The sequence below is a fragment of the Macaca thibetana genome, chromosome 9, assembly GCF_024542745.1.
Source record: "Macaca thibetana thibetana isolate TM-01 chromosome 9, ASM2454274v1, whole genome shotgun sequence".
NCBI classification, from domain to species: domain Eukaryota; kingdom Metazoa; phylum Chordata; class Mammalia; order Primates; family Cercopithecidae; genus Macaca; species Macaca thibetana.
In genome coordinates, this window is record NC_065586.1 from 47089221 (window position 1) to 47112020 (window position 22800).

General features: G+C 58.4%; 3 protein-coding genes across 19 annotated transcripts in view; all 3 read right to left on the reverse strand.

Annotated features, from left to right (window-relative positions):
* LDB3 (LIM domain binding 3) overlaps positions 1–4201 on the reverse strand; it is a 71661-nt gene extending 67460 nt beyond the window's left edge. For 2 of the 8 annotated variants that reach the window (XM_050803848.1, XM_050803853.1), the window contains exons 1-2: positions 2346–2462; positions 2126–2241 (exon numbers count right to left, since the gene is read on the reverse strand). In XM_050803848.1, coding sequence (XP_050659805.1) covers positions 2126–2218 — 93 coding nt within the window. In that variant the 5' untranslated portion in view covers positions 2219–2241; positions 2346–2462. Of the gene's footprint in view, positions 1–2125; positions 2242–2345; positions 2463–4064 lie in introns of those variants that run through there. The other 6 variants (XM_050803851.1, XM_050803855.1, XM_050803849.1 and 3 more) reach the window with 5 other exon arrangements.
* The window catches only part of SNCG (synuclein gamma), a 389209-nt gene that overhangs the window by 289738 nt on the left and 76671 nt on the right, over positions 1–22800 (reverse strand). Inside the window, exon 1 of one of the 9 annotated variants that reach the window (XM_050803906.1) lies at positions 11232–11237. The exons of 7 other annotated variants lie outside the window; for them this stretch is intronic. The gene's annotated coding sequence lies outside the window, so the exon portion shown is untranslated. Of the gene's footprint in view, positions 1–10238; positions 10245–11231; positions 11238–22800 lie in introns of those variants that run through there. One more of the 9 variants, XM_050803899.1, reaches the window with a different exon arrangement.
* OPN4 (opsin 4) lies at positions 4452–16376 on the reverse strand. 2 transcript variants are annotated; one of them, XM_050803873.1, is made up of 11 exons: positions 15997–16140; positions 14632–14779; positions 13714–13744; positions 12776–12909; positions 12254–12457; positions 11471–11642; positions 10877–11041; positions 9542–9649; positions 8499–8679; positions 7104–7247; positions 5175–5213 (listed from the first exon to the last, which is right to left on the reverse strand). In XM_050803873.1, the coding sequence occupies exons 1-11, from the start codon at positions 16138–16140 to the stop codon at positions 5175–5177; spliced, it is 1470 nt and encodes a 489-aa protein (XP_050659830.1). The 2 variants fall into 2 exon arrangements, with proteins under 2 accessions (XP_050659829.1, XP_050659830.1); XM_050803872.1 differs by lacking the exon at positions 13714–13744 and having other exon boundaries at positions 4452–5213; positions 14634–14779; positions 15997–16376.

Below are 22800 nucleotides of genomic sequence, written 5' to 3' on the forward strand. Positions count from 1 at the left end.
CTGTGTCCACAAGGCCTGCCCTGCCAGCGGCACGGAACCAGGACACAAGCCCAGGCTATCAGCAGCCCACCACCAAAATTTCTCAAGAGGTTCCAAGCCCCGGGAAGGGCTCCAGTTCCCAGTCCAGCCTGCTCCATAGCTCAGGTGATTTGGGGTATGCCCCTAAAGGAAGCCGAGAGGCCATCATGCCCATCCCCCAGTGCCCTGCCTGGGCTTCGGGTTCTATTTTTAAAAGTCCCCCCAGTCATTGGATCCAGCACATCCCTGCATACCCCCTCCCCGGAGTAAGGACATTCCTCCTGTTATCTAGCTTAAGGCCTCTGGGCTGCCATTTAAGCCCCTGGCTGGCTGGGGCCAGGTGGCACATAGACCCTGGGTGAAGTCATTGGCTATCCTGAGTGCCAGTGAGCCCAGTGGCCAATTTGCACCCATAGGGATAGGGCAGGGAGCACCAGCAGGAGGCCTGGAGATGGTGGAGCTGGGGGAGATGTGGGCTCAGTCTCAGGCAGGGGAGGCCACAGGGCCCATGAGAGAGCACACAGAGGCTCCACCTTGTACAGGAAGGAGTCCTGCAAGCATGGGGGTGGGGAGCTGTACAGGGCAGTGGGAAATCCACTGGGGCTCACATGCCCGCAGGTCGCCACCTCATGCAAAGTGTGCAAAGCTGTGGGTTTCCAGGACCCTGTGGTCTCCAGGGCAGTAGATCTGGAGGGGTGGAGTCTCCAGGTTAGAACAAGCCACATCTCCAACTGAAGGTTGGAGGGCAGGGCCTGTTCCCTGTGCCAGAGCCAGGCCAGCACCCACCCTGGAAGCATGTGGCCTCTATGGCTATTATAAGGCTCTCACAGCATCCCTGGGTGGGGCTTCTACTTCTGGGGTTCCCCTAAGTACCCATGGAACCAAAAACAGAGACTACTTCTCCAGTGGTGGCGTTGGCTCCTGACCCTCTGCCCAGGCTCCCTGGTCCCTCTGCCAAGCACCTTCAGGCCTTGCCCACTTCAGTGCTTCCCCTCCAACCCCTTCCTCCAGCCCCCAGGCCCAAGGCAAGTCCCAAAGGCCCCAGAGAAGAAACTGTCCCCTTGTTCCCCTAGTGGGGCAGTAGCCCAGATACCCCTGCCCACCCACTACCCTCCGGTGACAGCCTGGGAGCCTCCCGCTCCTGCCTTGTGACCAGAACAGCACGGCCAGGGGCTCAGCCACCAGGCAGGGTTGTCCTTGCCCTGTATGCCTCACAGTTCATCCTGAGCCTTGGGGTCTTCAGCCCTGGGTCTACCAGTGCCTTGCCGGGGAGTCTCTTTGTTTGACAAATACTGACGGAGCGCCTACTACGGTCTAGATGCTGTTCCCCCGTCAGTCCCTGTTCCTGGACTGCTTCCTTGGGAGCATGGCTAGCTTTCTGCCTCTCTGGTGTTGCTGTCTCCAGCCAGGCAGTAGAGTTACTCAGACAACCCGATGTTCTGTGTCATCTGCATTAGCAGCCATGCTGCTCCCCATCACAGACACTGCAGGACAGGGGGCCATCTCACCAGGCCCCAGCGCTTGCGGGGAACAAGTCGTGAGACAGACAAAGCAGCCACGGTGAATGGGGAGGACCGCCCAGCCCCATGAGCCAGGGTGCTGGTGTCTCAAGTTTGGGATGGAGCGGGTGCCCAGTACTCAGTCCAGCCCAGCCCCACGCTCTGACAGCAGGACAGCCAAGGTCAGCAGCCTGTTTGTCCATCTATCCAACTGCCCATCACCTGCCCTCTCCATGCTGGGAATGCTCCCTTCCCAAAGCAGCTGCCCACATCTAGGGAAATGCTAAAGGCTTGGGGGCACCCTAAGCCCACTCTAACAGTGAAGGGATCAGGAAGGCGCTGTACTCGGTCCAGCTACCTGCCTGCCTGCCTGAAAACTCAGCATTTTCTTCTCTGCTAAAAACACCTACCACCTGCTCATGGTGTCTCACATGCATAACAGGCCGGCGGGCTCCTGTGAGCAAACAGCTGTGGCTGAGACCAGAGGACCAGGCCAGTCCCAGGGGATGGGGCATGCTCTGCTTTCTGAGAGGCTCAGAAAGGACAGACAGACAGACACACAGCGTGCCCGCCCCGTCGGGTGCCAGGCTGTGGCAGGGTGCACTCACCCGGGAAATAGTGAGGGGCATGTTGAAGTCCTTGCCCCCCTGCAGACGGAAGCCCCAGGGCCCAGGCCCAGTCAGGGTCACACTGTAAGACATGCTGGTGCTGTCAGCGGCCGCCTCTGCAGACAAAGGGTAGAGAGGGTTGAGTGAGAGGGCACTCAGGCACTCCGCCTGCCCGGTCCACACCTCTGCCCCTGCCCCTGCCCCTGCCCCCCGGCCTTGCCTGCTCTGTCCCTTGCTGCCCAGCTGGGCTGCGTGGAGCTCTTGAGAGGCTCCTAAGAATAGCTGGGAGCGAATGCCATCGACACTGATATCTGCCCTCGGCTGCGCCCATAAATGGACTGTAACCCTACACTGTCCCGCCCGCCTGCGGCCTCCCAGCCGGTCCACCGTGACTCACACGGCTAATATAGCCCCTGGGGAGGGGTGTCCGGCACCCAGCACCCCCCAGGGGGGAGGAAGGGGGACTAGCCAGGTTGGTGAGAATGCTCTGGTCTCCTTGCTCCTGTGTCCTCTGGAGAGCGGAGACACTTGCTCTTCCTGCTCCGTGGTACCCATCCTCTTGCTCAGAAGACCAGGGGTTGAGCTCCCTTGGGCAGGGGCTTTGCAGCCATGTGGTCCCTGCCCAGGATTCTGGGGTTGTGCTTTATCCAGTGTGGGGTCCTGGAGGTGGCTTGGCCTGAACTGAGCCTGCAGCTGGTCTGTGACTGGCCCAGGGTTGTCCAGCCATAAAAATGATCATAATAGCAGCAGCTCCGGGCATAGCCAGCCTCAGCATGCGCCCTTCACTCCCTGGGATCCTGAGAAGCTGCCACCTGGACCCACAGGAGACAAAGCTCAGGGAGGTTAAATGACTTCTCCAAGGTCACACAAGGAGTGGACCCGGGCCACACTGGAGCCCGGGCTGATTCTTACAGGATGCATGCCAGATAATGGGCTCCCAATGGCCACAGAAGCCTCCCAAAGCCCTGGTCCTGGGCAGCTGGCCCTCTGCCTGCACCCCTTGGCACAGGGTCTGAAAGCAGGTCTGCGGTAGGCCCATCCCCTCCAGACCCTCTGGGGGCCCAGCCAGTTATTCCTGGCTCTCCTGTCTTATTTGTGCTCTGGAAAACTTGACGGCAGCATGGAAAGCTCCAGCTGCCAGTGCCACACGCCAGGCCCCGTGCCCTTTGCGCAGGAATGGCAGGGGGCAGGGAGAAGGGAGGAGACGCCATTTGCTCAGCTGCTAGACACAGGGCCAGGAGGGGCACGGAGGGGGAAGCACGTGTGGCATGTTCAGCCTGTACCCCAGAGACAGTGTGTTCTGGGTGGGGGGCCTAAGCATCTTGGGACTTCTGCCAGTGTGGTCTTTGGGCCAACCCCTTCCCCAAGAAAGACCTCAGGCCCCTATGTGGTCTGGAGATAGATCAAGGCCCACTCTGGCTCCTTGGTTGGAGAAACTGAGGCTCAGGGGAGGCAACTGGGTTGGCTGCTTGCTGGCCCTCTTGGAGAGCTCTGGCTTGGACCCTGAGGAGTCAGTAGAGGCCTAGGTATGAGTCATTTCTCAGCTTCCAGCCTCACTCCTGGGGCCTGGCACATGCAAGGTGCAAGGTACGATCACCCATATTACGGGGTTGTTTTGTTCTTGCCCAAAGTCACAAAACTACCAAGCGGAAGAAGCCGGGAAGACTGTCCTTTCCCCCGCTTAATCACCTCCTTCATCCTATATCACGCAGCCCAGCCCAGGAGGCCAGCAGTCCATGGCCAGCGTCCCTCCCCCGTACCATTCCCTGTCCCTCTCTGCAAAGCCCCATGTCATCCATCCCTAACTCCAGCCTTATTCCCTTTCGTAGGGGTGTCTGTCCATCCTGCCAGGCTGGAGAGGACCCAGCAGCAGGGCATAACCAGTGTGGGAGAAGGAAGGCGCCCACCCCCAGGGCCAGGGAGCTGGGGGAGGCTGTACCTGGAGCTGCATGCTCTTTCTCTGGCCTCTGGCTCCTGCCTGATGAAGCTCGCCTCTGGGGAAAGGGAGGGGTGGCAGGAGAGTGCTCTTAAAGGCGAAGGCCGGCCTCCCTCCATCTGCCTCCCTCGGGAGACGTGAAGCCAGTCAGAGAGCAGCTGGTACCCATGGGCTGGGCGGAGCTCAGTGGCTCACTGGGGAGTGAGTGGGGACGGAGGCCAGCCTGGCCTTTGTCCCTTCTCTGCTGTGCTCCCTGCAGTTTGAGGTGGGCCTCAGAGTGAGAGTCCCAAGAGTGGGGACAGAAGGAGGAGAGGAAGTGAAGTTGCTGGAGGCATCAGAGGCCAGGCCCTGGTTCTCTCCCATAATAGCACCAATAGGTAGAGACCATATTTTGTCTGAAGACACCTTCTCCACTTTTTATTTTCCTGTACCCTGTCAGATCCACACAGCCCTGGGAGGAGCTTACATGAAATTATTCATTCCATTACATGAAATGAATTACAGATGCAGAGTGTGCACGCATGTGCTTGGTGTGCATTCAAATAGGTAACTATGCGAGAGCGTGCCTGCAAATGCCCGTGTGCACAAGAATGTGGGCCACAGTGGAACGGTGCGCTGGGGGAAGAAGCCAGAGGTGAGTAACCGTTCCAGTGTGCAAAGGGAGGTCTGTGCTCAGCTTCAGCTGTTGGCAGTGGGAGATGCGGAGCTGGCCTTCCTATGCCAGTGACAGGCCCAGCCTGCGGACAGAGGCTCATAAATAGCTGGTGTGTTCTCTGGAGCCATCACCATTGTCATCGCCTGGACAATTGCAGCACACAGCATTTGAGGAGAGGCAGACAACTCGGGAAGCGGGAGAGCCTGGGCACACACCCCTCAGGCTGGGCCTGGGATGCGGCTGCTGAGCTGGAAAGTGGGTGCGGAGGACGTTGTGGGGCAGGAGTTTTGAGGTGTGGAGAGGGGACATGCGGCTAGGGCTGCGAATCCTGTGCAGCACGGGTGACAGGGCCACTTCCAAAGCCTGCAGGCTCACAGCGTAATCCTGGGTCTGTGTACATGAGGGAGACATGGGGGTGCTGGATGTGTCCCAGAAGAAAGGGAGAGCCAGTGGGTGTCCTACATCCTGGAGTCCTTGCAGGGGAGCAGCCCCTTGGTCTGCAAACAAACAGCACGCATCTGTTTAGCTGAGGAGCAGTTCACTGGGAGCAGTCTCCCGATGACCCGCCACATGCTGGGTCACCGAGCAGTGGGGAGGTTGCAAGGAAGGGCCAGGTTGTGTGCTGGGTCAGGGATGGGCCTTCCCAGAGTCCACATCCCAGAGTAGGAGCCAGTAACGCCTAACACTGCCTGCAGAGCATCTCCTGGGATGCTCCCTGGGCTCTTGACTCCCGGGGTCACAACTGAACTCATCCTCACCCCCACTACCCAATCCTCTCCTCTCCTCTCCTCCACATGTGGAGACTCTGGCATCACCCCGGCTCCTGCTGCCCTTAAATGGGTCACTCGTTGCCTGCCCTGCAGTGCTTCCTTCCTCTAGTCTTCACCCTGCAAAGCTGACCAACCCCCTCCCAGGGCTTCCTGTCCCTAGGTCAGGTCTGGAGACACCTAAGCCAGTCCCTGATGGGGCCTTGCCTTCCCACTGCTCCTACCACCTCCGGCCCGTCTTCCCTTGTCCTATGTCCCCCACTGCCAATCCCCAGGGTCCCTCTGGCTGCTCTCAGGGTCACAGAGAGACATCCTGTTCCAGGACATACTGAGCTCCCTCCCCTGTGCCCCTGTGTTTGCACAGTCACACAGGCTGTATCCTCATCCTGGACAGATCAGTGCTACCCCCACTCCCCATCCCTGCTGCCTGCAGATCCCTGCTTCACCTCTACCTTCCTGGGGAGCCTCAGGGACTTGCCTCTGCTTTCAGTACCCTGCGTGCTCACACCTCGTTGGCAGCGCTTATCACATGTGTGTGGTGATTGTTGATGGCTCCCCAGCACCCCACCCCAGCCTATCCCTCCAAGACAGGCACTGTGTCTTTCATCAGTGCCTGGCCAGCCTGGGGGTCACTGCCAGGACTTCGTCCTGGCATTTATGGCATGCACAGTGCCTGGGCTCCAGGACAGGGGGCGGTGCCCCCAGGGGGAATGCTGAGAGAGGCTGAGGCTACCCAACTGCCGGTACAGCCCAGGACTTTCGTTCTTGGATGCACAGGGACACAGCACTCAGGAAGGAAGGAAGGCAGGAATGTGCCTTTGGCCTTGGACTAGCTAGGGAAGCCAGAGAGCCCAGGAGCCGAGCTGGGGGTATTGTGTGGGTGTGACAGGAGGGGCAGATGGGGAGCTGTCAGCTGGGGTGAAGGGCTGCTTGGGAGCCTGTGCACACGACATTTCCAGTGTTCTAGAATATGGCCTTCTCTAATCGCCATCGACATTCCGTTCCATAGGCACTTGGGGCCGACAGCTGGCCTTCTTTTAATAGCCACAAGTATTCTGGGTGACATCCTGATCTCAGGGCATTCATGGTGAGCACATCCACAGCTTGCAGCCCCTTCCTCCGCAGGCATGTCCAACCTTGCAGTCACACAGAGAGGCACACACCACCCACACTCACTCATATGCACAGCTTAAAGCAGACACATTGGGGCATGCTCTGTCACGTGTCACTGGGTGTTACAGTGACAGAGCATGTGCCGGGCACATGGCCACACACATGCTCGAGCTATGTTCTGCCGGCTGCAGACCTCCTACTCTTATCAACACACACATGTACACTTATCATGGCACAGCACAACCAACAGCACCGTGCAGAGTCAGAGTTGCATGATCACACACACATACACACACGCAGACCACATGCAAGCCTTGCTCAGAGCATCTCAGAGTCACAGAGACCCCCAGGCAGACAAGGAAAAGCTGAGAGGTGCTGGGAGCAGGTGATTCCTGGAGGGCATTGCCCCTGCCCAAGAGAACAAGTCTCCCTTTCCTGGCCTCTCCCTGGGCTATTGACCCCTAATCCCCACCCCTTTACGGACTGGCAGGTACCGGGCCCAGTCACCTTCCCTGGAGTCTCTGCTTCCTGTCCCTGGGGTCTGGGGGGCGCCTTGGCTTCCAAGTCCTCCAGACCCTGACCGTAGAGGGACCGCCCATTCGCTTGCTGGGCGGCTCCCCACACAGCTGCTGCCTCCATGTGTGTCCAGCCCTGGGGGAGGTGAGAAAGTGACTGTGAGGTGAGAGGGACAGTCCGTAGCTTTGCTCCTGCCCTTACCCCACCAGGTCCTCCTCCATCCTCCCAACAGGTATTCATTGCAGGAGGCCCCTGACACCATTTGCATGGTTGCTGGTCACTAAATAAACCTCGTAAATTGTGCATGCCTATGCTAGGGTGTGTGTGTGTGTGTGTGTGTGTGTGTGTGTGTGTGTGCACGCAGGTTTGCTCCCCATCTGCACACCTGCAGACCTCCCTAAGAAAGTGGCTATTTATATTTTTGAATACATGGGTGGTCTTCACGAGGGTCTAGGCCTCCATTAACAGATTAGATTTCTCCTTGGTGACTACAGTGGTTTACAGGAGGGACCCCTGAGAGCTCCTCTCTCAGTCCCTTAACCAAGACACCTGAAGATGCAGGCAGTGGGAGGAGATCGCTGGCTGGTCAGTCGGCGGCAGCTCTTGCTGAGGCCCATAGAGGGCGCTGTAGGTAGAATTAAGGAGGAGCCCAAGTGTGGCTGGAATAGGAGCCGGTGGTGCACAGAGCTTTCCTGGGGGCATCTAGGGGCAGCAGAACTGCAGGCACCAAGGAGGGCTGACACCCATCCCTGGGCACACCTGGCCCTGAGGAGGGTTGACACCCACCCTGGGCACACCTGGCCAGCGCTGATGTGAGATGCCTGTTTTCCCTTTCAGAGGAGGATGTGGAGCCTCAGAGGGGGTAAGTGACCTGCCCAGGCTCCCACAGTGAGCACGTGGTAAGCTGAGGCTCAAAGTCACATCTCCCATCTCCAGGGCCCATGACAATCCTGTGAGCTCTTCAAGGCTCCCAGGAGGAGGGGGCTTAATGCTGAGGAGCAAGGAGCTCCAAGCTAACTCCTGCCTTGACTCTCCGGAGCCCTATCTAGGGCCAGATGTGCTGATCTCTTCAGGCTGCGGCTCTAGGGAGAGTGTCAGTGTGGAAAAGGAGATGGCCTGGAGTTGGAAGACCTGTGTTCAATCCTGGCCCTGCTCTTGGGAACCCCCAAACCATCCCCTCTCTGGCCCTAGTGCCCCCGCCTATCAGGGAGGATTATGAACTCCATGGGGGTGTTGCGATGGTCTCTTCCTGTCAGGGTGCCAGCGTCCTGAGAGTCCCTGTGTCTCAGAGGTAGCCCCACCAGGGCCCATGTTTCCCCCAGAACCCCAGGGCTGCCTAAGGAAGGGATGGCCAGGTGCAAGCTGGCGAAGGCCCAGCGTCCTTACCACCTCACTCTCTGAGCCCAGGGACTCCTGGCGCCTCCGTCCAGAGATCCAGCTGAGGTTGGAGGTATGGCTGATCAGCGTGGAGCGGTGGGTGGAGCGGTAGCTGGGGTAGGGGTGACTGTGCCGGCGTGATACACCCAGCAGCACCCCCAGGCAGGGCAGGTGCTGGGCAATGGCCACCCTGCAGGGACCGCACATCTGATTAGGGCCAGGGGATGGGCAGACAGAGGCAGGGGAGGGGATGGATGCACAGGGTGGTACAGGCCTAATGTGTGGTGACCGAGAGCCTCTGGGGAAATGGGGAGGCCAACCCTGGAAACTATGGCAGGTGATGAGGACAGAAAGACAGATGCTGGATGGGGAGATTGACAGGCTCACAGGGCTGGTGGGAGGAACAGAGAGATTTTGGGTGGTAGGCATGCAGGGAGAGCCTGGGGATGTCAGTTCCAGCCCCCAAGTGGTTGGCTCAAGCCACATCTTTGGTAATGGAGACCAGGGACACTCCTGAGCAGCCTCTGTGCTGGACGGGTTCAGGCCTGCCACTGGCCTTGGGAAGGCGGTGAGTGACGGACACCACCAGGCAAAAGGAAGCACTGAGGGAGAAGCGGCCTTGCCGGGTTGCTATCAGCACGCATACTGGCCCAGAGCCACTCCAGGCCCCTGCCAGGCCCTGGGAGCAGAGCTGAGCTCTCCCTGCTGTGGTCTCTTCAGGATGACACTATCAGGGAGGGCAGTGGGGGAGGGGCTTAAATTCACAGGGCTGTCCTGGCTGCCCTACACCCCAGGTCTGAAAGGTCCCATAGTTAGGATCGGATACTGCCCAGGGAGCCCTGACCTCCCTCCACACCGTGCCCCCTGGGAAGCTGGGGTGGGGGAGGGAGGCACACCAACTCCAGACCCCACTCAGTGTCAGTAGCCGCTCCCAGCTGCTGGTGGCCCCCATCCAACACACATACAAGAGACAGGAAAGGTGGTGGCCTCTGCCCCCATCTGCCGGCCAGGCCCTCGGAGGCCAAGGTTGGGGTTCTGGAAAAGAGCCACACCTGTACTTGGGGTGGGTGATGGCGTAAATGATGGGGTTGTGGATTGCAGAGGCCTTGGCGATGACGGCTGGCACCGAGCTCATGTAGGGTGTCAGGACATGTGCGTACCTAGGACAGAGAAGGTGTGGTCCCCAAGCTAGCTGGCCCTCCTGACGCACCTTCTCTTCTGGGCCAGGCCCTGCCAAAGCCCAAATCCTAATCCGGCCCAAACCAGCACCACTAAGTCAGCCCCACAGGGAGGAATTGGCAGTGCCGGGATAATTTTTTCTTTTTTTTCTTTTTGCTCTATCGCCCAGGCTGGAGTTGCAGTGGCGTGATCTCAGCTCACTACAACCTCTGCTTCCTGAGTTCAAGCAATTCTTTTGCCTCAGCCTCCTGAGTAGCTGAGCCTACAGGCTCCCGTCATCACACCTGGATAATTTTTGTATTTTTAGTAGAGATGGGGTTTCACCATGTTGGCCAGGCTAATCTCGAACTCCTGACCTCAGGTAATCCCTTGCCTTGGCCTCCCAAAGTGCTGGGATTACAGGCATGAGCCACAATGCTCAGCCTATGCCAGGAGAATTCTGATCTGAGTGAGAAGGAGGGAGCAGTGGGTGGTTGAGTGTGTGGCTCTGGAAGGAAGATGTGCCGAATTTGGGGTGGAGGTTCCCAGGTCCACTGTCCCTTGGAGCCTGTGCTGCTGGCGATGCCCCACTTCCCCCCATTGACTCTGGCCCTCGGACCCTCTGCCTAGCTCTTCTCATACCCAACCCCAACCGTGATGCCCATTCTTGCCCTGGCTATTGTAGAGAAACCCCACAGTAAGGGCCTGGGGGGACCAGGCCATTCCTCCACAAGAAGGTCTTCTATCTAAGTACTTCCAAGGTTAAATAGCCCTCACTTCTCAAAAACACTTCTGAAGGTGAGCCTGCATCCGTGCCGCTGCAGATGTCACAATCCCCAGACTCTAGCCACAAAGGGCTAGAAGGGCAGCTCTCAGGGACCCATTCCTGGAGATGGGCAGCACCTCTGGTCATGTGACCACAGCCCAAGCGGAGAGAGAGGAGACCTCAAGAGGAACTGTGTGTTCCAAAGGGGGCTAGCAGGCCGTCCGCCCAAAGCTTTGTGGGGCGCAGAGCTCCTCTGCATGTGCCCTGGTGCTTCCAGGAACTAGGTGGCCTCCCACCCACCCCGGGGCTGGGCACCTTACCCAGGGAGAGAATAAGCTGTGAGGCTGGTCTTAGGGTGCAAGGATGGCTGGCCGGGGTTGGGCTGGGAGGAAGAAGCTGCCCAGGCTTCTTGCTCCCACCCCTACCCCTTCAGCCTCTTCCCCAACTCTTTACCACTGCTTACCCAGCAAAGGCCACCAGGGCCACAGCAGAATAGGGAGCCCAGGAGAGCACGAAGAGGAGGATGACCAGCAGCATGATCTTGGCCATCTTGCACTCGCTCTGCAGCCGCTGCCGCTGCCACAGGGACTCGCCACTGCCCTTGCAGGCCCCGAAGGTCTGGAGAGCCCTAGGAAGGACGCATAGTCCAGGTCTGACCCTAGTCGGGTGGCAGCGAGCACCAGGGTCACGGCTGCTGGGGGAGCCTCCCTGGACTATCTTTGGAGGGCACTTGGGAGAGTGTCATTCCTTCCAGCAGTGCAGGCAGCTGTGACTTCCAGAAAGTTTTCTGTGACACGAGGGTCTTAGCTGCCCCCCACTCCCCCTTGATTCGGTGTGCCTTCTCTGCTCCCATGGCCATGCCTAAAAGCCCTCCCTGGAAGCCCTTGTCTCCTGAGGCTCACCCTAGACATCGCTGCCCCGTAAGCACGTGCTCAGCCTGCCTTCAGCCGCCGGGCATGCTCTGGTAGGCTGGTGCAGGTGTGAGTGGTGGGGCAGAGGCCACCTGGCAGAGGGGCCGGCCCCCCTCCTGTAGCCCCCCTCCATGCTCGGCTCTTACTGTCCTGTCTCCCGGATGGCCCTGAAGATGAAGATGTAGCAGTAGATGATGATAAGCAGAGGGAGGAAGAACACGAAGCAGCAGAGAAGCATGGTGTAGGCACGCACAGCCGGTGTGAAGCTCATGTAGTCCCAGGAGCAGGATGTCAGCAACCCCTCGGGCACATAGGCACCTGGGAGCCAGGGCAGGTGCTCAGGCTTCGTGGTGGCACTGACCAGGGCTCCTTATCTGGCAGGAGCTTTGTATGTGGCATTCGGGTCCCCATACACAGCCCTGGCCCCTGACCTGGCCCTGTCCAGTGCAGTGAGGAAGCTGGAGGGAATTGGGATGGCCTGAAAAGCCCACTGCCTCCCATTCCTGCTAGATTTGAGCAGAAAGCTCACCATAACTACAAGATGGTGCTTGCCAGGGCTTCAGCCAGAGGCCTAGTCTTGCCCCAGGAGGGCTACTACCTTGCTCTCCACCCTTCCACCTGCAGAGGCCTCACACCCCAGCCCCCTGCCTAGTCTGACTCAGCATGAGAAGTACCTGTCACTTTGCCCCACCCAGAAAGCCTCTGTATTTTGGGATCAGCTGCCCAGGAGGTCCTTTGGCCCCTGATGGGGCAGTGTCAGTTTCCCTTGCTGCCGGTCACATCCCCTGAATGTCCATCTGACCTGAGGCTCAGGTAGTTCCTGGGCACCCCTGCCCCCATCAGCTGGCTGACCCAAGTCCACCTACTTCCCCTTGAATGTGCCCCTCCCAGCCCATCTGCCCCACTTCCAGTTCCAGCATCCCACTTACTCCAGCCAAAGAAGGGTGGCAGACTCCAGGCCAGGGCATAGAGCCAAACGCCCAGCAGGACAAATGCCGCGCGCCTCTTGGACGCCACACCAATGGTGGCCAGCGGGCGTGTGATTACCAGGTAGCGGTCCAGGGCGATGGCCGTCAGGGTGATCATGGAGGAGATGCCAAAGAGAGCCCCACAGAAGGCATAGAACTCGCAGCCTGTGGGTACAGCCCCTGCTCTGAGTCCTGGGGAGGAGGGTCTGGGGATGGGGTGGACTCTGCTCTGGCCCTCGCCTCACAGGAAGAGCAGGCCTGAGCACACTCCACCCCCTCCACCTGCCACATCTGGCTAAGGCTGGCAGAGGCCTCAGGACCAACACTGCATCTTCCATTCTTGCTTACTCACAGGACTGAGGGCAGCTACCCACTCTCTGCCCAGGCGCAGCAAATCACCTCCTTTGGGCCACCCACCATTGTGGGCATCCCCAGGTCAAAACCCTCCTCCTCCCTCGAGCAAAAGGGAGCCCCAGTATCTACCTGTCTCCCCAAAGAGCCAGTGCTTATAGAGGCTGCTGGCGAAGAAGACAGGGGCCTGGGTGAAGGACATGAGGAAGTCGCTGATGGCGAGGTTGATAATGAACATGTTGGCAGGTGTCCGGAGGCCTCTGCTCCTGGAAGGATCAGAAGCTGTTAGGAGGCACTTCCTGACACCTCCAGAGCTACGGGGAGCTTCCCGCACCCCTCAAGTACGCATGCGCACACATGTGCCACACACTCACACATGCACACACACATGGGCATGCAGACAGGCATGAGCTGCCAGGCCACAGAGCTATCCCACTGTCTAGCAGGGACCAGCCGAGCAGCTGTTGAACCCAGCAGTGTGGGCTGAGTGAGGACCCCAAGACAGCTCCCTCAGAGTGAAGCAGGGGGCAGTTTCTCTCCAAAATCTGAAGCGTGGCCCAGTGCAGGCCGGTTCTTGGGTCGTGTCCCTTTCCTCTTCTCGCCCGCTAAATTCCTCTGCACCACTCACACCATCTCCTTGGCCAATTCACTGGTTTCCTTGAGTCCCTCCAGGCCAAGATCTCCCTAGAGGTTTCTCCCCAGGCTCCTCCTCCTGCGTACCCTGACTGTGCTTTCCCATGGCTTCTCACGCCTCCCTCCTCCTCAGGTCCCCCTTCCACCCTCCCTCCAGTGTCACATCCTGCCTGGGCCCTGCCCTGCACACTGTCTCTGTAGTCCTCACCCTTGGGGATGGCAAAGGGCAGAGGAGCTGATGGCTGTGCACCACGGCCGGGCCAGGCACTTTCACCAGCCTCAGCTCCTGTCATCATCCATCTTTGCATCCACCCTGAGGGAGGCCTCATTGTCCCCATTTTCCAGACAAGATGCCCCCACTCATGAAGTGACTTGCTCTGGTGCACAGCACTTAGTAAGTGGCTCATTTGTGGGGCAATGCACATCCAGGAACTTACTGCATCATCACAGTGACTCCATGAAGCACAGCTCCGTTTTGCAGGTAAGAAAAGTGGGCTCAAGGAGGAGAAATTAGGTGCCCAGTCCCTTAGCTAGCAGGTGGGAGAGCCAGAGGGCTGTGTGGCCCTGGAGCCTGGGTCTCCTTCTCCATCTGCCTGTCTCAGTCACTGAGCCAGGCAAGGGGGCAGATGGAGAGGGACACTGGGGGTGGGTGTCAGGGGTGTTTGAGGGACTTGAGGATCCTGGTCCCCAGGAATGCTCTTTTTTGGGGGGTAGGGGTGGAGTCTTGTTCTGTTGCCCAGGCTGGAGTGCAGTGGCATGATCTCGGTTCACTGCAACCTCTGCCTTCTGGGTTTAAGTGATTCTCCTGCCTCAACCTCCTGAGCAGCTGGGATTACAGGCCCACACCACCATGCCTGGCTAATTTTTGTATTTTTAGTAGAGATGGGGTTTTACCACATTGGCCAGGCTGGTCTCGAACTCCTGACCTCAGGTGATCTGCTCACCTTGGCCTCCCAAAGTGCTGGGATTATAGGTGGGAGCCACCACACCCAGCCTAGAGTGGCTCTTCAAGGCAGGGGGAGGATGCTCTCTGGGGCAGGTGATGGCAGAGGTGTGCTGAGAGCAGGGCAGAATGGTCAGAGACCCACATATTCTGGGCACACACACCCTCCACAGAGGATGCACCTGGGTCTCAATTAGTGCCAGTCAGTCAGGCCTCCCTGGACCATTTTTGGCTCTTTCCGTGACCTTGAGGAAGGTCTGGTCCTGAGATCATCGAAGGCATGGCCCTGCCCTCCCTGCCTAGGCTCAACACTGCCCTGGCCAGAGTTAGAGCCAACATTCCTGCCCGCATGTTCTTCCTGTCTGCATGGCTGCCACCCTCAGTGCCCTGGGCCCAGCACCACCAACCAGGCACCTGCAGAAAGTATAGATGACCGTCAGGTTGCCCAGCATCCCCGTGAGTCCCACCAGCAAGATCACTGTGCCCAGAGTATAGTGGGCATGGTCTGGAACATCAACCGTGGGGAAGGGGACCCAGGCAGCAGCCCAAGTCCCAGCTGCCTGCGGAGAGACAGAGAAACGAGAGAATCACATTATCCCTTGTCACCTTCAAATAGTCCTGAGAAGGAAGAGTTAGGATTCTCAACAGGGCAGGAAAATAGGCTCAGAGTGGCAAAGCCACTTGCACACATAGCTCGCAAGTGGCCAAGAAGAATGGAAGTGCAGGTCCTTTCCAGAGTCGAGCCCAAGCTCCTAGACCATGGCACAGGGGCCTTCTAGGAGTGAGCTCAGATCACCTGCTAGAGGCTGGTAGGACAGACAGATACGTACCTGGCAAGCAGGGACATGGCCTGGGTCACCTTATCTTTCCTTAGGGAGAAGGCAGAGCCAACTCCTGGGTGCATCCCTGCCTGCAGTATGGACTTCAGCCCAAGGGCCCAAGACAGTGTTTGAGGCCTCTAGACGCTGGGGTTGTGAGTTGGGTGGAGCCCCTCTCAGGAGTCCTGTCCCCTACTGAGCCTTAGAGGAGAAGTTGCATTGCCCCTTAGCGTAACTGGGTACAGCTGACCTTGATGCCTGGCATGAGAATGAAGGGAATTCCCTTTAGAAAGAAAGCTTAGGCCTGCAGGGTCACTGAAGGGAGGTCATGACCATATCAAGTCAGGACAAAGGGATTTAAACACTCCTCCCACCCTAACCCCTTTCTGGGGTAGAGAGGGTAGCTTGGTCTCTGTCCTACCCCAGTGGCCCCTATAGCTACTGGAACCTTCCCATCCTGTCCAGCACCTGGGCCAGCATCCCCAGGTCCTGAGGGTGCCCTCAGCCCTCCCCAGCTAGCAGTGGTGTTGATGGAATATGGCCCTGGGCCTGGGCTAGGATGATGGAGGTGGCAGAAGGTACCCAAGGCTTCACTGTGGGCTGGGCAGATCCAGAGGCCCAGGGTGTGCCCTCCTCTCTGAAGGGCTCCATGGGGCATCCAAGCAACCTCTAAAAGGAATGAGTGCAGCCAAGGACAGGTCTGCCCATTCCAGCCCCTTGTCCTCAGGGCTGGCCTTTCTATTCCTTGAATGCTCTCCATTAGGAAGGACATTGCCTGCACTTCCTCTATCAGCCTGTTTATCAGGGGCGGGCTCAGGGAGGTCCAGTAATGGCTCAAGGCCCCACAGCAGAGTTCAGACCTTTTCTATCTCCCGCTCAAAGCCCCTGCGTGTGGCCAGGAGGGGACCAGGAAGGGGATAGGGAAGTCTCTGTGCATGCACATGCTGGCCCAGGCTTACCGTGGGACTGACGGACGGAAGCTGGCCCAGGCTGGAGATGCTGCTCTGGGAGCTGTCCCACCTGCTGGGTGGGGCTGGGGTGGCCATGCAGCTGGGCTCCTGGGTTGGGCTCGGCGGGACTCTTGGTCCCGAAGGAGGGTTCATCCTGAGTTGGGATGGTCCTTGCTCGAGCCCACAGAGAAGTCAACGGCACAGGGAGCTCAGGACTTCAGCTGTGCTCAGCCTCCCAGCTTTCCTCCATCCTCAGCCCCCTTGCTCAGCCTGCCCGCTGCTTTCTCCTGTGTCTGGCGCAGATCCAGCCTGGAGCTGCTCTTGGGGCTGGCGGTTGCTCTGTGTCTGGTGAAGCGCAAAGGAGTGAGTGTCACAGTTATGGTGACTCAAAGCCACAGAGTTCATCCTCATCTTTATATAGTGGTGCGGGAGCTGCACATGCTCAGTCGCTCCATGCCTCCAGCTCACTCCGACCAAGGTCCCTGGGTGTCTGTCTACGAAGGTCTGATGATGGTGGCGTGAATGTGTGTGTGTGAGTGTGTGTGCGCGTGTTTCAAGGGAGACTTCTGGGATGATGGTGGCGTGAATGTGAGTGTGAGTGTGTTTCAAGGGAGATTTCTGGATGATGGTGGCATGACTGTGTGTGTGTATATGCGTGTGAAAGAGTGTGTTTCAAAGGAGACTTCTGGGATCATGCGGTGAATGTGTATGTGAGTGTGTGTGTGTTTTTCAAGGGAGATTTCTGGGATGGTGTCGTGAATGTGTGTGTGTGTGTAAGGGTGTGTGACTGTGTGTGAGAGTGTGTTTCAAGGGAGATTCCTGGGCTCAGGCTCCTGGACATTGGGCAGAAGGCTCTGTCCTCTCCTTTCACCAGTCTCTGTTGTGTTTCTTCCCTGAGCTCATCAAGAACAGCCTCAGCTACCCCAAGAGCCCCCAGAGCTGTTTGTGGGCAGCTGAGGCTGTGCAGCTCAGCCTCACCCTTTCCACAGTGGGCCCTACCGCTATGTTTGGCCCCCATGAGCCATGGCGTTTTCACAGCCACCCTGCACAGAACCAAGGCTGGTCACCCCTTCACAGATGGAGACAGTAAGAGGATGTAGCATTACGGTGAGATCAGATCATGAGGTGGCTTTTGCTTGTTTTGGATAAGAAAGTTTTATTTTTAAATTTGATTTATTTATTTATTGAGACAGAGTGTTGCTCTCTCACCCAGCCTGGAGGGCAATGGTGCCATCTCGGCTCACTGCAACCTCCGCCTCCCAGGTTCAAGCGATTATCCTGCTTCAGCTTCCCGAGTAGCTGGGATTACAGGCACCTGCCACCACACCCAGCTAATATTTGTATTTTTAGTAGAGACAGGGTTTCACCATGTTGGCCAGGTCGAATTCCTGACCTCAGGTGATCTGCCCACCTTGGCTTCCCAAAGTGCTGGGATTACAGGCGTGAGCCACCGGGCCCGGCAGAAATTTTTAAAGTATAAAGATTTTTTAATTTTTGGAAGAGTCCCAGGAACTCACCCAGGCCTGCAGGCCTGATTCAAGTTGACTGGATGTCAGAAGTGGAGGGGACCCCGGGCCTGCCCCTTGCTCTGTCTTAGAGGAGGCAGCAGGAGCTGGAGAGAAGGGAAGCTGAATACACGGCTGCCAGGGAGGGCCGCTCAGGCTAGGCCTGCCACAGAGGCTGTGTTTAGGGGAGCCCGACCAGGCAGCGGTCATCCTATGCGGAGGCCATGTCCTGGCACAGTGCTGGGAGTGGTGGAGCCCTGGAGTGGACAGAGATACCACTCCTCTTCCAGAAGTTCCCCCAGTCTTTATAGTTCTCCCAGAGCCCCAGGTTTAAGCAGAAGTGGGAGCATCCTCACTGGGAGCGGAGCTACACTTCCTGCAGCTGCCAGCCCATGGCTCACAACTGCCCTCCTCCTGAGGCTCTTCCACTTCAGGGCTTTGGCTCACAGAGGCCACCCTGTGAGGCTGAAGGGCTGGCTTTGCTTTCTGTCCCTAGGCTCAATGCCAGCTGTTTGCATTTTAATGTAGGGGGTTTAACAATTCCTCGCAGCTGGGAGCAATTGAGTCAGCACAACGTCCCATTCAATATGGACCCCACTCTCTAACCTGCTAATTAAGACAAGGTGCAAGTGATGGAGCAGGCACGGGAGTCCAGGGGAGAAGTGCTTGTCAGGTGGACACAAGAGGCGGGAATCCACATGCCATACCCAGGGTGCCACAGACCTCAAAGGAGCACCTCAGGGAAAGGTCGGAGGAATCGGAGCCCCCCGCCTGGGGCCTTTGGAAGCCAACATCTCACCTGACAATGTCCTTTCTCCATGGCCTGCACACTGCAGCCCTTGCGGGTGACACTGAGATCTCCTCAGGGCCCAATCCCCTCACTCCTGTGCTTCTGTCCCACTGGGGAGGCCCCCCATCGCTCTCATGCTCCCAACCTTGGCACCCCACACCAACCTGGCAGCTCGTCTGCCTGGAGCCTGCCATCCAATGGAGCCAGGAGGGCCGTGTGGGCAGCCTCAGCCTCCAGGTGTCTCCTACGACTACTGCTGCCCAAGCTGTCCTGGCTGGAAGCTGTGGTCTGACCTGTGGAAACCCTGGCCTTCCATCACCCCCCTCCGACCAGGTGGCTCCTGTCTTCCTGGGTGCCTGGCTGTGCTCACCTTCCCTCAGCACTTCTCCTCCTCTGCAGGCTTGGCTCAGGGTGGGGCCCAGCCTCTTGAGACCTGGGATCATTGATGGTCTCAGGGGCCTGTGCCATCCAAGAATCTCAACGCAGGAACAGGTGTGGAAGGGGTCCTCAGAGTCTTCCCAGTCCCCACTCTGGCTGGTCTCCCACTCCCTTGGAGACCATCCTGGGCATCTCCTCCTCCCCTGGTGCCATTCCCAGGGGCAGGCTGACCTCAGTGCTTGGTGCCAAGGTTGCCGATGGTCCCAGGGACCCCTGCACTGATAGTGACATTTCCCCTCCTGTGGCCCCCTTTGTTCTGGTTCCTCCCTTCCAGCCCTTGCTTCCTGATGCAGCCTTAAAGGCAGGTGGAAACACAAATTCCAGATAAGCCTACACTTAACCCTTTGGTGGCTTCCATAGCTCTTAAGACAGAGACAGAGCCCAAATGTGGCAAGGCGGGTGGAGGGAGGTACTACATCACCTGGTATGTGGGGATAAGAAGTGGGCTTTAGGGGGAAGCACATAACACCAAGGCTCAGCAGCAAGAGGCACGTCATTTCCTCTGTGCATGCATAGGCCAGGCTGCTGTCACTGCATGGGGCTCAGTGTCCCCAGGGACCTGCCCTTGCTCTTGCCCCTTTTCCATGCATGCTCCAGAGTAGCCTTGTTTGCGGGACGAGCAGCCGAGCTCAGGCGCCGGGCAGTCTGGGTGTGACTGCCAGCTGATTGGGGAGGTGTCTGAGAGCTCCAACTGCCAGCACCTGGAGACCTTGCTGAAAGCTGGATTAGGCCTTGCAGGAGGAGGAGGCCTGATCCCTTGGGAAGCTGAGTTCAGGTGAATCTTCTCTTGCTGAGAGAGGAGGAGCCACTGAACCTGCCTAGCTCCGTGCCTGGAGACCAGGTTGGCCTCCTCTCAGATCACTGAAGGCACACAGCTCCTCTGGTCACCCAGCCTCTGCTCACACACTGCTCCTGAAACCTTCCCCTGTCCCCTACTCTGGGTCTCAGCTCAAATACCACCTCCCCAAGACTGCCAAGGGCCCAGCTGTTCACCTCCTCCTGTCCATCCCTCAGAGCATCCACGGATGGTGATGGTGTCATTTGCAGTGATTGTGGTCTGACCGTGTCTGTCTCCCTCCTTGGAATGCAGACAGGTTGGTTTTGTTCATCTTTGAGACCCATTGCCTAGCAGAGCACCTGACACATAGTATCAGGAAACCCAGAATCTCCCTGGCCCTTGCTTCTCAAAGTGTGGCTGGAGGACTGGCTGCTGATGTGCACCCCTCCTGCAGCTTGTTAGAAGCGCAGACTTGGCCGGGCGCGGTGGCTCAAGCCTGTAATCCCAGCACTTTGGGAGGCCGAGACGGGCGGATCACGAGGTCAGGAGATCGAGACCATCCTGGCTAACACGGTGAAACCCCGTCTCTACTAAAAAATACAAAAAACTAGCCGGGTATGGTGGCGGGTGCCTGTAGTCCCAGCTACTTGGGAGGCTGAGGCAGGAGAATGGCGTGAACCCGGGAGGCGGAGCTTGCAGTGAGCTGACATCCGGCCATTGCACTCCAGCCTGGGCGGCAGAGCGAGACTCCGTCTCAAAAAAAAAAAAAAAAAAAAAGAAGCGCAGATTTCCCAGACCTGTGATCAGGTGTGGATGCACGAGGATGGCCTCACATTAAATGGGAGAGGTGCTGGTATAGACGCTTGGGAGGACTTCAGGGGTTGGTAACAGGTGGTGGAAGAGCCGATCTGAGGGGACACTGAGGCACCCCAGAGATGAGCGCCAGTGGAGCGCACTGCTGTGGCCGAGGCTGGAAGGACCACAGGAGGAAGGGGCTGCTGTGATTCCAGGGGCTGGGGCTCTCCAGCTGGGTGCCACCAAGGCAGGGCGCTCACAAGGAGGCACGGCTGGCTGTTGGAGAGGTGCGTGGTGAGCAGAGCAGGGGTGTGGGGCCCTCACCGCCAACTCTGGCCTCCCATCTTCCGCAGGAGCCCCGCCATGGTCAGGCCTACCACAAACCTGGGAAGGAAACTGGGGAGATGTGGTTCCTGCAACAGAGAGCAGAGCAGGGCAAGGGTGATGGAGCACACAACAGCTGTCACTACAGACGTGATGTCCTTCCTTCCACCCACCCCCACCCGCCGCCGTAGCCAGTAGATGGTGTGTCCCCAACCCATGGCCTGCAGGTTAGCCCTCCCATGTAACCCACAGGGGCTCTTGGGTGGGCAGCATTTGGTGGCTCGCTCCCTGGCCAGCCTCTGGATCAGCCTAAGCCACCCTTCTGCTCAGCCTGGTCTAGGAGTCTATGGCCCATCACCTCTGCTCTGCCCCTCATCGCTCCAGGGAGACGCAGAGGACTGAGAGCGTGCGCAGTAGTACACTTAGCCCCGGCCCACAGCTCCGCACTGACTGCTGCCTGCTCTTCACACCTCGCTGGCATGGTTGGAGGTGGGAAAAGCTTTCTAGCCCCTCATCCTCAGGGGAGTAGCAGGGCCACAAGAGCAGGAGGCCCGAGAGCTGCCCTGGGGCTGCACAGAGGGTCGAGGGCCAGGCCGGGGCAGCAGGAACAGGAAGTGTGCTATTTAGAAACGACTCAGCAGCAGGCCCTCAGCAGACGCATAACCACGCTCTGGGGGACTGGAATGAACCAGCCGTCCTGGCCACTGCCCACAACCCCTGATGGATACTGACTTTACTTATGGGCCTATGGGCCCCATTATTCCTGTCTCCCGTACATATTTTCTGAAAGCCCTTGCAAGAAGAGCTGAAAGAAAAGCTAGGAGCCCTGGAGGCTCCTGGCCCCTGCGTTTCTGTATTTCTGGCCACAGTACCGGCTGTCCAGAGAGGAGACGGGGCTCCCTGCCCTCCAGCCCAGCCCAGCCCAGCAAGCAATACTGCTATGCCCCTCCCATGCCATGCCCATCCTGTCCACTTCTGGGGATCGGTTTCCTTATCCCGGGACTGGAAGAGGCTATCTGGTTATTCAGAGACTACTAGGAAACACCCAGGAGCTGTTGCCAGGGGAATATTAAATGTCTTAGCAAGCACAGTCCTGTAGGCATCTGGCCAGCAGCTCACCTGGGGCCTCCCTCCCTCCTCTGGAAGCTGGCAAACCCTTTCAGGATGGGACCTTCTTCCCTATGGCTTGAGGGGAGGAGTTAGAAACACAGAAACTCGGCTGGGCGCGGTGGCTCATGCCTGTAATCCCAGCACTTTGGGAGGCCCAGGTGGGCAGATCACGAGATCAGGAGATCAAGACCATTCTGGCTCACATGGTGAAACCCCGTCTCTACTAAAAATACAAAAAATTAGCCGGGTATGGTGGCGGGCACCTGTAGTCCCAGCTACTCGGGAGGCTGAGGCAGGAGAATGGCATGAACCTGGGAGGCAGAGCTTGCAGTGAGCTGAGATCGCGCCACGGCACTCCAGCCTGGATGACAGAGCGAGACTCTGTCTCAAAAAAAAAGAAACGCAGAAACTCAGTTTTCTGCCGCCTTAAACCATAGAACCCCAGGTGCAGCTCTGCCCTTTTACCTGCCCCTGGCCTGGGGACATCACCCCCGCCGCCTAAGTGTGGGCCTGCCTGCTGGGAGCCAGCCAAATGACCGGGTGGCCCTGCTAACATTCCGAGGTCTTGTCAGTCTCCCCCGTGGCCCACCCTGCTCTCCATGGCTCCTCCCTCCCCTCACTCCCGCTCAGGAGTGCTCCCACTGCGTTCTCCCCTGTGCAGCCTATCCTGGCCAAAGGAAGCCGACGGGGACGGAGCCGCGGCTCCAAGGAGGGCTGATGATGGATAGAGTCTGCAAAGCATGGTGAGGTCATTTCCTGTCCTGACTGGAGCACCTGTGGTACCACCTGATTTCTTGCTGATGGCACCCACATCTCCTGGCCTGGGGTGCTGACCCTGGATGCTCAGGGCTGTCCCCAGTGCCCGGCCTGCCAAGTTTGCGTGTATCGTCTCAGCGAGTCTGGTCTGGGGGGCTCCAACGTCACACCCATCTGAGTGCCATGCATTCATTAAACTCCTACAGCACTGAGCCACACTCCGGTTTGCCTAAGACACCATGGCCACCTCAGGCAAGCCTGATGTAGAGTGGACATCATTCTACCATGGGGCACGGCTGTGTAGAATGATGACACAG